We start from the raw sequence: 13104 nt of genomic DNA on the forward strand, positions 1-13104 counted from the left end.
ATGCAAGCTTTTTCCAAGAAACAAGAAAAGTCTCAAATACACTATCTAATCATACCTAAAGGAGCTGGAGATAGAACAGAAAATAAAGCCTAAACTCAGCAGAAGAGAATTAATAACGATTAGAGCAGAAATCAGTGAAATAGAAATCAAAAGAACAGTAGAACAGATTAACAAAACTACAAGCTGCTTCTTTGGAAGAATTAATAAGATCAATAAATCCCTAGCCAGACTTACCAAAAAGAAAAGAGAAAGGACAGAAATTGATTAAATCATGAATTAATGGGAGAGAATAGAACCAACACTGAAGAAAACAATTATAAAAAGATATCATGAGCAACTCTATGCCAAAGATTAGGCAACCTGGAAGAAATTGATGCATTCCTAGAAACATAAAACCCACCAAAACTGAAAGAGTAAGAAATAGAAAAACCTAACCAGCAAGGAAATTGAAGTAGTAATAAAAAATCTTCCAACAAACAAGAGTCCAGGGCCAGATGGATTCTCAGGGTAATTATGCCAAACATTTAAAGAATTAATACCCTTTTCTTTTGAAGTTGTTTCAAAATATATAAGTGGAAGTTTTACATTCTATAGAAAGCATTACCTTAATCCTAAAACCAGACAAAGACCTCAACAAAAAGAATTACAGATCAATATCTCTGATGAACATGGACACCCAAATTCTCACCAAGATACTAGCAGGATCCAGCAGTACATCAAAAGGATTACTCATCATGACCAAGTGGGATCTATTCCTGAACTGCAAGGGTTGTTTAACATCCACAAATCAATCAATGTGATATATCACATTAATAAAAGAAAGGACAAGAGATACATGATCTGCTTAATAGATACAGAGAAAGCATTTGACAAAATACAACATCCTTTCTTGATTAAAATTCTCCACATTGTACAGATAGAGGGAACATACTTCGATATCATAAAAGCCATCTACAAAAAAAAAAACACACACACAGAAAACATCATTCTCAATAGGGAAAAACTGAGAGCTTTTCCCCTAAGGGCAGGAACACGGAGGGATGTCCACTATCACTACTGCTTTTCAACACAGTACTAGAGGTCCTAGCCTCAGCAATCTGACAAAAGAAATAAAAGGCATCCAAATCAGCAAAGAAGTGGTCAAACTCTCACTCTTCATAGATGACATGATACTCTATATGGAAAACCCAAAAGACTCCACCTTAACATTGCTAGTACTCATATAGGAATTCAACAAAGTGGCAGGATATAAAATCAATGTACAGAAATCACTTGCATTTTTATACACTAATAAGGAGGCAGAAAAAAGAGAAATGAAGAAGTTCATCCCATTTACAATTGGACCAAAAAACCATAGGATAACTAGGAATAAACTTAACCAAAGAGGCAAAGGATATGTACTCAGAAAACTATAGAACAACAACAAAAAAAAAAAACTATAGAACGCTCATGAAAGAAATTGAGAAAGACACAAAGACATGGAAAAATGTTCTATGCTCATGAATTGGAAGAACAAATATTGTTAAAACGTCTATGTTATCTAGAGCAATCTATACAATCAATCTCAATCAATCTCTATCAAAATACCATGGACGTTTTTCACAGAGTTGGAAAAAATAATCCTAAAATATGGAACCAGACATTCCTGGAATAATCAAAGTAATCTCAAAAAAGAAAACCAAAGCTGGGGCATCACAATGCCGGACTTCAAGCTGTATTACTAAGCTATAATCATCAAGACAATATGATATTGGCACAAAAACAGACTCATAGATCAATGGAACATAATAGAGAACCCAGAAATGGACCCTCAACTCTATGGTCAACTCTTCTTTGACAAAGTAGGAAAGAATATCCAATGGAAAGAAAGACAGTCTCTTCAAAATGGTGCTGGGAAAATTGGACAGCTGCATGCAGAAGAATGAAATGGGACCATTTCCTCAAACCATAAACAAAAATAGATTCAAAATGGATGAGAGACCTAAATGTGAAATAGGAATCCATCAAAATCCTAGAGAAGAACACAGGAAGCAACCTCTGTGACCTCGGCCAAAGCAACTTCTTGCTAGATGCATCTCCAAAGACATGGGAAGCAAGGGCAAAAATGAACCACTGGGACATCAAGATAAAAAGCTTCTGCACAGCAAAGGAAACAGTCAACAAAACTAAAGGGCAGCCTACAGAATGGGAGAAGATATTTGCAAATATCCTATCAGATAAAGGGCTAGTATCCAAAATCTATAAAGAACTTATTAAATTCAACACCCAAAGAACAAATAATCCAGTCAAGAAATGGGCAGAAGGCGTTGAACAGACATGTCTCCAAAGAAGACATACAAATGGCCAGCAGACACATGAAAAAATGCTACACATTACTCGGCATCAGGGAAATACAGACCAAAACCACAATGAGATTCCAACTCACACCAGTCAGAATGGCTAAAATTAACAAGTCTGGAAACAACAAATTTTGGTGAGGATGTGGAGAAAGGGGAACCGTCTTACACTGTTGGTGCAAATGTCAAGCTGGTACAGCCACTCTGGAAAACGGTATGGAGATTCCTCAAAAGTTTGAAAATAGAGATCCTCTATGACCCAGCAATTGCACTACTAGGCATTTATCCAAAGATACAAATGTATTGATCTGAAGAGACATTTGCACCTCAATGTTTATTATAGCAGCAATGTCCACAATAGCCACACTATGGAAAAAGCCCAGATGTCCATCGACAGATGAATGGATAAAGAAGATGTGCTATATATACATATATACACACATACACAATGGAATACTACTCATCCATCAAAAAATTGAAATCTTGCCATTTGCAATGACATAGATGGAACTAGAGGGTATTACACTAAATGAAATAAGTCAATCGAGGAAGACAATTCTCATGTGACCTCACTCATATGTGGAATTTAAGAAACAAAAAAGAGGATGATAGGGGAAAGGAGGTAAAAATAAAACAAGATGAAATCAGAGAGGGAGACAAACCATATGACTTTTTTTTAAGACTCTTAATCATAGGAAACAAACTGAGGGTTGTTGGAGGTGAGGGAAGTGGGGGGATGGGTTAACTGGGTGACCGACATTAAGGAGGGTACATGATGTAATGAGCATTTGGTATTATGTAAGACCAATGAATCACTGAACTCTACCTCTGAAACCAATAATACACTATATGTTAATTAATTGAATTTAAATGAAAAATAATTCCAGGGAAAATAACCTTTAAAAAAATAGAACATGCCTTAGGTTTTATATCTAAAAAGTAATGACCAAACACTAATCTATTTTCTCCTCTTTCCCCTCATAGGAGTTTCATATTTGCATCTTACATTTAGGTCAGTGATCCACTTTGAGTTAGTTTTTGTGAAGTGGTAATATCTGTGTCCATTTGTTGGAAAGACTATCTTATTTTTATGGTATTTCTTTTAATGCTTTGTCAAAGATCATTTGACTAAATGTATGTGGGTCTATGCATACTCCTTATTCTATTTCATTGATCTATTTGTCTATTCTTTTGCTTATACCACACTGCCTTGATTATTTTAGCCATATAGTATATCATGGTGTTGACTAATGTCAGTCCTCCACCTTAATTCTTCATCTTCAATATTGTGTTGGCTCATCAGGGCTTTTGCCTCTCCATGCAAATTTGAGCATCAGTTTATTAATATGTACAAAATAACTTGCTGCAATTTTCAACGGAATTGCATTGATTCTATAAATCAAATTAGAGATAATGAACATCTAGCAATATCGAGACTTCCTATCCATGAACATAGACTTTCTCTCCACTTATTTAGTTCCTTAATTTCTTTCATCAGCTTTTTGTAGTTTTCCTCATATAAATCTCATACATGTTTTGTTAGATTTATTCCCAAGATTTTATATTTGGTTGTGCTCATGTAAATTGCATAGTGTTTTAATCTCACATTCCTCCTGTTCATTGCTGATATATACAAAAAAGATGGACTTGATATTTAACTTATATCCTTTGATACTGCTATAATTGCTTATTAGTTGCAAGAATCTATTTCTTGACTCAGAGTTTTGAAATGGACTATCAACGTCATCTGTGAACAAAAACAGTTTATCTCTTCCTTCCTTATTTCATTGCTTTTTATACTTTTTTTCATCTTAATTTACTAGAACCTCCAATATAAGACTGTAAAGCAGAGGGAGGGGACATATTTGCCTTGTACCCGATGAGCTATCCATTCATTTTCCATATAGTGTTTTCAATACAGAGAAGTTTAATCCTGATACAGTCTTATTTATCTATTTTTTTCCTTTGTTACTTATGCTTTTTTTAATAAATTAATTTTTATTGGTGTTCAATTTACCAACATACAGAATAACACCCAGTGCTCATCCCATCAAGTGTCCCCCTCAGTGCCCGTCACCCATTCACCCCCACCCCCTACCCTCCTCCCCCTCCACCACCCCTGTTCATTTCCCAGAGTTAGGAGTCTTTATGTTCTGTCTCCCTTTCTGATATTTCCCACACATTTCTTCTCCCTTCCCTTATATTCCCTTTCACTATTATTCATATTCCCCAAATGAATGAGAACATACACTGTTTGTCCTTCTCCGACTTATGCTTTTGGTATCACATCTACAAATTCATTGTCAAATCCAAGTCCATGCAATTTATCCCTTTTCCTCTAGGAATTTTTTTTTTACTTTTAGCTCTTTATTTAGGCCATTGTTCCATGTTTAGTTAATTTCAGTATGTAGTGTGAGGAAGGCTCATATAACATTATCTTTCACGTGAATGAATATCCAGTGGTACCAGCACCATTTGTTGAAGAGACTATTCTCTCCATTGATTGCTTCTGGCACCCTTGTCATAAATTATTTGGTCATAGTTGTACGAGTCATCCAACTCTGTTCTTTTTCATATTAATTTGGTTATTCAGTGTCTTTTACATTTCCATGTGAATTTGAAGATTGGTTTTCCTATTTCTCCAAAAAAATAATAATAAGGCCCTTCAGTTGTTGATAGGATTAGAAAAAAATCTATAGATCACTTTTAGTAGTATTGCTTTCTTAATAATATTAAGTAACACCATCCATGGTCTGGAGAGGTCTTTCAATTTATTTAGGTCTTCCTGAATTTCTTTCAGCAAATTTGTAGTATCCAGTGTACATGTCTTTCACCTCCTCAGTTTAACTGGATGCTGGTGTAAATAGAATATTTACCTAATTTCATTTTCAGAGTGTTTATAACCACTGTATGGAAACACAATTCATATTTGCATATTGATATTTTTCCCTGCAATTTTGCTAGTTTTGTTAGACATAGTGTATGAATCATACACCAAAAAGAATTTTCTATATATAGAATTATGCCATATGAAATCCAAATATTTCTACATTGACCATTCCCATTTGGATGCCTTATATTCCTTCTTCTTGCCTACTTGCTCTGTCTAGGGCATATCTGAATAGCAGTGATGTAGTAGGCATCTTAGGCAGCACAATTTTAGTCTATTTATAGAGTATGATGTTAGCTTATTTCATAAATGCTCTATCACATTCGAGAAGTACTTTTCTATTTCTAGTATTATGAGTGTTTTTTATCATGAAACAGTGTTAGTTTGTCAAATGTCTTTTCTGCATCTCTTAAGATAATATGCTTTTTTACCCCCTTCACTCTATTAATGTGTTATATTATGCTGGTTGACTTTGTTATATTAAACTATTTATAAAATATTCTTTATCTCTTGTAAAAGTTTTGACATCAGTCTATTTTGTCTAATATTACTTAGTATGTAGCCACCTCCAGATGATTCTTAAAGAAGTTCATGATGTAATATCCCCCAAATTAGATTAATATGTTTTTGTCAATTCTGCAAAACATCTATTTCTTCCTTTCTCTGCATTTGCTGGCTGTCCCCAGCTGCCAGCCTTTTACTTCATTGTGCAAATCTGGCCCTATGTAACTCCATCCTGCACAATACTCTAAGAACTACCATCCTAAAGGACAACTAAAATTGGCTTTGTTGTCATTTGACATTTACAAGATCAGTGTAACTCTATAACTTAAAACTGGCAAGGGCAGAGCATGATGTCATAATAAGAAGCTACATAGTCCCAGCCCCTCACAGATTAAATGAAAGGACAAAAAAAAGCTAAAGATTGACTCAAATAAATTTTATAGGACTTGGGAAAATACTCATGATATGGAGGAACCAAACATATGTGATGTGATTCAAGAAAAAAAAAAACTACAAACAGTGAGAATTTCCATGGCATTTTTACTCTCTTTCTGGAGTGCCATGCCAGATCCAGAGGCAGCAGTCCTGGCCCTGCCTTCAGCAGCAGGAGTAGAACTGAAACAATTTGCAACATTGTAACCACTTTATAGGCTCCCAAGTGACAAGTGTAAGTCTCACCAGACTTGGAGCTCTGACTGGGAATGGCAATATAGCTCCGATATCAGGCTGGTGGGAGTCTCGCAAGACAGTAGAAGTTACCATGCCAGGGAAAACTTTCAGGCTACCATAGACTTAGAATCTTGAGGGCAAGAGATTATGGAAATAAAATACAACAGAACACCTAATACCCTGAGCAGACTTTGGGTAAGACTCTGGGAATGTAAGACATTAATATTAGACAACTATACAGAAAGAATTGGGTGAATAAAAGTATACACAAAGGCCAGATAGAAAAAATGCTAAGAAGTACCTAAGAATACTCTAAGTTGTCTTCCCTGGCTGACCCAAAATATTAAAACATTCCCCACTAATTAGTGAAAGTGTTCCATGGCAGCCTGCAAATACAAGTAGAGGTGACTGTTTTTACAAATGCCCAAAACTTTCTACAAACAATCACAAGACAAACCAAAGAAAGAATAGAAAGCCAAAATGTGTCATTTAAAGGAACAAAATAAATCTCTAGAAACTCTCATTGAAGAAACAGATATTGGACTAACTAAACAAGGGCTTTAAAATTGCCTAACATGTGCAAAGAGCTCAAGAAAAACATGGACAAAGATCTAAAGGAAATCAAGAAGACAATATTTGAACAGATACTAGCAAGAGGAGACAAATTATTTTTCTAAAAGAACAAACTAAATAAAACAAAAAATCCATCAAAAAATGAATGGATAAAGAAGTTGTGGTCTATGTATACAATATAAATAATAGTGAAAAGGAATATAAGGGAAGGGAGAAGAAATGTGTGGGAAATATCAGAAAGGGAGACAGAACATGGAAGACTCCTAACTCTGGAAAACGAACTAGGGGTGGTGGAAGGGGAGGAGGGCGGGGGGTGGGGGTGAATGGGTGACGGGCACTGAGGGGGGCACTTGACGGGATGAGCACTGGGTGTTATTCTGTATGTTGGTAAATTGAACACCAATAAAAAATAAATTTATTATAAAAAAACAATGGAATATTACTCAGCCATTAGAAACAACAAATACCCACCATTTGCTTCAACATGGATGGACCTGGAGGGTATTATGCTGAGTGAAATAAGTCAATCGGAGAAGGACAAACATTATATGGTCTCATTCATGTGGGGAATATAAAAATTAGTGAAAGGGAATAAAGGGAAAGGAGAGAAAATGAGTGCAAATAGCATGAGGGTGACAAAACATGAGAGACACCTAACTCTGGGAAATGAACAAGAGGTAGTAGAAGGGGAGGTGGGCGGGGGGTGAGGGTGACTGGGTGATGGACATTGAGGGGGGCACTTGGCAGGATGAGCACTGTGTGTTATGCTATATGTTGGCAAATTGAACTCCAATTAAAAAAAATTTTTTTAAAAGTAAAGGTAAGATTAGACACTAAAAAAAAAATCAAAAATACAGTAACTGAATTGAAAAATTCACTGGAGTAATTCAATGCAGACCCAAACAGGAGAAAAACTTAGTTCTCTTGAAGATAGGCCATCTAAAATATCAAATCTAAAGACCAAAAAGGAGAAAGAATTTAAAAAAAGTGAATAGAGTGTCAGGGACTCATATGACCCCTCATGTGGATTAATATATGCATTGCGGAGGTCACAGAAGAGAAAGAGAAAAGAGCAGAAATATTGCTTCAAAAAATAATGGCACATGACAAGATATTATATGTAGACAACTCTAAGATTCCTCACATACCAAAAACACTGTCACAATTAATAAGCAATTTAGAAAAATAGCAAGAAACAAAATCAACTCGAAACATCAAATGTATTACTATATATTAATAAGGAACATTTCAAGAAAATTAGAAAACCAATTCCATTTACAATAGAATCAAAGAATAAAAATATACTCAGGAGTAAACTTAACCAAGGAGGTAAAAGATTTTACATTGAAAGCTAAAAGACATCGCTGAAGGAAATATAAAAAGACACAAATAAATGGAAAAAGAAATCCAGGCTTCATGGATTAGAAGACTTTAGTACTTCAGTACTTTAAAGAAGTCAGTACTTCCCAAGATGATCCACAGATACCATGCAAACTCTATCAATAGTGAACAATCTTCTCTTTTGGCAGAAATAAATAAAAAAAAAACTATCCTAAATTTGATATGGAATTTCAAAAACACTGAGTGCCCAAGACAGTATAAGAAAAAAAGTACAGGGTTGGAGTTCTCATATTTCCTGATGCCAAAGGATACTACAAAGCTATAATATTCAAAATAATGTGCTATGACAAAAAGACATATGTATAGATCAACAAGGTAAAATAGAAAGTCCAGAAATATCCCCAGGTATATTTAGTCAAATAACTTTTTTGACAAAGGTGCCAGACCATTCATTAGGTAAAGACAGTCTTTTCAGCAAATGGCGTTGGAAAACTGGATATTCACATGCAAAATACATTATACCATATACTAAGTCAACCTAAAACAGAGGAGAGACATAAAAATATGAGCTATATGTATAAAATCCTTAGAATATACAGAGAGAACTCTTTATGTAACTGAACTTGGCAGTGGTTTCTTGGATAAGACACCAATAGCACAGGCAACAAAACAAAAAATAGCTAAATTGGATTTCAACAAAAAGAAAAGCTCTGTGTGTCAAAAGACACTATCAAAATAGTGAAAGGGGAACCCAGGGAATGGAGAAATATTTGCAAGTCATATATATAAAAAGATTGATTGCCAGATTATATAAAGAACTACTCTACCCAAAAAACAAACATGATTCAAAAATGGGCAAAGACTTGAGCAAGTAGTTCTCCAAAGAAGATACATAAATGGCCAAGAAGCTTATGAAATGGTAAACTTCACTAATCAGGGAAATTCTAATCTAATCACAATGAGACACCACTTCCCACCCATTAGGATAGCTAAGAACAATTTTTTTTAATCACATAAAGAAAACAGAAAATGACAAGTGTTTGTGAAGATATGGAAAAGTTGGAACTCTTACACATTGTTGGTGGAAATGTTAAGTGGGACAGCCACTGTGAAAGACTGTATGGCAGTTCCTCAAAAAATGAAATATGCAATTATCATATGACCCAAAAATTCCATTTCTCAGTATATTACCAAAAGAATTAAAAGTAGGGATTCCAACAAATATTTGTACACTACTGTTCATAGCAGCATTATTCACTTTAGACAAAAGTGGAAGTAACCCATGTGCCTAAGGACAGATAAATAGATAAATAAATGTGGTATATACATACACAATGAAATATTACTCTGCCCAAAAAGGAAAGAACTTTGGACACATACTACAACATGGATGAATCTTGAAGACATTATGCAAAGTGAAATAAGCTATCACAGAAGAACAAATATTGTATGATTCCACCTGTATAAGGTGCGTAGAGTAGTCAAATTCATACAGACAAAAGAAGAGTAGTGGTTACCAGGGTCTGGAGGCAGAGAGGAAATGAGGAGTCACTGTTGAGTGGGTATGAGGTTTCAGTTTGGGAAGAGGAAAATGTTCTGGAGATGGATGTAGGTAACAGTTGCACAACAGTGTGGAAGTTCTTAATGCCCCTGAACTGTACCCTTCACTATGGTTAAGATGGTAAATTTTATACTATGTGTATTTGATCACAATTTTTTAAAATGGGGAAAAGAAGAAAAATTATATAAGCATCTGTTATCTCACAGATTACACACCTTAACTTCCATTACTCTCCTCCCTAATAACTCCTATCTCAATTCCAAAACTTACCCACCATCATGTCAGGTAGGACATGTGTTTTGGCCTTGTCTTATTTGTGCAATTGAATCTTCCACTACTCTAGTCTGGCCAGTGCCACTGAGGGAACCCAGTCTCATGGCCGTCTCACTTACACCTCCACACATTGGAGCCCCTGTCTTCTCAACCTGCTGCATCTTCCTCCCCAGTTCCATTTCTTAAAAAATGCCACCATGAATCAAAGTCCATTTTGCCCATGAATCATTCCCCAAAATTTTCTGTTCACTCAATGCAAGGTCAGTAGGGGAAGGGTAGATATTTTGGCACCTGGGAAGCCCAGGCCAGGTTTAGGCCTTTGCTGTCCTGAGCTGAATAGTACTGGGAATATTATGTACACCACCTGATTGTCTGTCCTCGCCTTTATAAAATTGGAGATCATCACTATTCCCTCAAAGTGGCACGATATACAATGTATGAGATAACTCCTGTACAATAGCAACCCAGCACCTACAGGCAATGGGCAGCCACTAATCATAGCTTTAATTCATTTTGATAACTTTGAGAGCAGTAGTTTTGAGTTCAGGCTCTGCATTCACACCACCTGGGTAGCATTTAAAACTTAAAATATGTAGACCCAATCCCAGACCAATCAAATCAGAACATCTCGGCTGAGCCAGGAGTTAGGGCTCTACTCGAAGGAGCCATTGGAGATGATGCCTGCAGATCTAGCCATCATTTGCACCCAGTCCCACCTCATTACATTATGTCTCTCTCTCTCTTTTTTTTATTTAGTTATGGATAAACAATCCCCTTAAAAATCCTTTCATGTGGTAGACTCCCACTTCATAAGTATTTGCCTGTCATCATAAAAATGAAAATTAAAATATCAACATGTTGAAGCATTTTTACCAGAAGGCTAGGACCAGGGTAAGGAACAGTTTAGGACTGTTACCTAAAGAGATTCTCAATAACAGGGTCAGGTAGGACCTAGGAAGGGCTTCCTGAAAAGTGGGTCCTGGGATAAGCAAGATGGCAGAGTGGGAAGCCCTAGCACTCCTTCCCCCTAAAAGCATGCCAATTCTTGGCAACATTTCATGCTCAAATTCTCCTTATAAAGAAATCCAGAATCTAAATAAAAGGGTACCTCAGCCAAATGTGTAACCAGTCTCACTGAAGCCAGAGGATAGTTATGAAAATATTCTCTCATATCTCACTTGTGACATAAGCCAATAACAGAAAAGCAAATATTGCAGGATTTCACTTATATGTAGCATCTAAAATAGTCAAGTTCATAGAATCAAAAGTAGAAGTTGGTTTCCAGGGCTTGGGGGAAGGGGATAATAGGTACTTACTATTCCATGGAGAGGAAGAGTTATGAAGTTAAGTGAGATGAATAAGATGTAGAAATCTGATGCACAACATGGTACCTACAGTCAATAGTTTATATTGTACTTTCAAAAATTTGTTAAAGGGGTAGATATCATACTAAGTGTTTTTACCAAAATAAAATAAAATTTAGAATAAAATAGAATACAATAAAATAGACTAGAAAATTAAAAATAAAATAAAAATGTATATTCTAGGTGTTTTGCTTGTCTCACCCTGCTTCAATCCCTGTGCCCACCGGGAGGGGAGCCACTAATTCTACACTGAAGAGCTTTACATGAAGTCCACATTGAGAGCTACAGTTTTACTTACTTGTGGCACTGGTTTAACAGGTCTGACCATTAAGCCTCCAACATACACAGTGTTGGGGAGCAGGGGCCGAGCAAATTCAAGGGCAAAGTCAGAGTTAACAAACCACAGCTCTGCTTTCTTTAGAAGATGAGACAAAACTGGCCTAGCACCTTCCGGGAAATGTTCCTTGATGGTCTTGTCAAACGTAGATTGGATTTGCCATTGTTTCATGAAGAAATCAAAGAACATCAGAAAATTCTTCACTCGGCTCCAGAAATCCATGCAGTCAGTTAACAAGGAATGGAATACTGGAACATAAGACACAGGGCTTGGTAGCCCAAGGTCCACACTGCCAAAGGGGGTGGGAAGAATTGACACAAATGGCTTCCCAAGCTTCTCGGCAATCAGAAAAGAACAGAAGTCAAATGCTTCAACAAATACCAAGTCAAAATTCTCATTTTTTAAGGAATCCATGATGTCACTTCTCCTTAGCAAATTACTGCATTGAATCCCCAGTTGTTCCATTAACTTTACAAGGTTGTCAAATGCTTCTCTGTAAAAAAAAAAAAAAAAAAAAAAAAAAAAAAGAAAAGAAAAGTAAGGGCAAACATTCACTGGAGGTGTTAATTTCACAATATATAAAGGAATCTTGGGCTACAAAGAAAATATCCCAGGTAAGTGAGACCGTACCTGGCAGCAGACCACCTATTTTACCAGTGTTCAACAAATAACTGTTCTGGTCACTCTGCTCTGGGTGTTCTATTTCTTAAGATGTTCTCACTCTCTCCCATCCCCTTTCTCCAGCCAATCATATCCACTCACCATCCATGCCAATTCAAGAGCCTTCCACTGTGGGAGCCATCTCTGACTATAGCAGACCTCACAATTCGATGTCTACCTGATACATTCCGTGATGCTCTCTTTAACTTTCATCTCTATGAACATTATCTGACTTTTTATGAGTGACAGTCTTCTTTACCAGTCTACCTGTGGAAGTAACTTGGTAGCAGAGTCCACAGTATTGATAATATAGCCACGTTCTGTTCCTTAAGTTTTGTACATTCTCCATTTGACAGATGACCTCACACAAGGACTATCTGATGGTAGTATTAGAACCCAAATTCTAAGCCGAACATGAGATTTACATCTTTCTAGCCTATGAGGTAAACAATTTAAAACAAATAAAAATAAAAGTCTGTTTGAAGCTTACTATTAACCTTTCCATTTCATGCTAAAATTTTACCGATACCTAATTAAGACACTATATATGGCACTATTCTCCTTCAATGTTTTCCTGTCAGTGCCTGCAAAGAAAA

The 13104-nt window shown here is 36.0% G+C and overlaps 1 protein-coding gene across 2 annotated transcripts in view; it reads right to left on the minus strand.

The window, feature by feature from the left end:
• The window catches only part of LOC129509580 (UDP-glucuronosyltransferase 3A1-like), a 31445-nt gene that overhangs the window by 6025 nt on the left and 12316 nt on the right, over positions 1–13104 (minus strand). For both annotated transcript variants that reach the window (XM_055325308.1, XM_055325307.1), the window contains one exon: positions 11810–12341. In XM_055325308.1, coding sequence (XP_055181283.1) covers positions 11810–12341 — 532 coding nt within the window. The remainder of the gene's footprint in view (positions 1–11809; positions 12342–13104) is intronic.

Source organism: Nyctereutes procyonoides, unplaced genomic scaffold (assembly GCF_905146905.1).
Source record: "Nyctereutes procyonoides isolate TBG_1078 unplaced genomic scaffold, NYPRO_anot_genome, whole genome shotgun sequence".
NCBI lineage: Eukaryota > Metazoa > Chordata > Mammalia > Carnivora > Canidae > Nyctereutes > Nyctereutes procyonoides.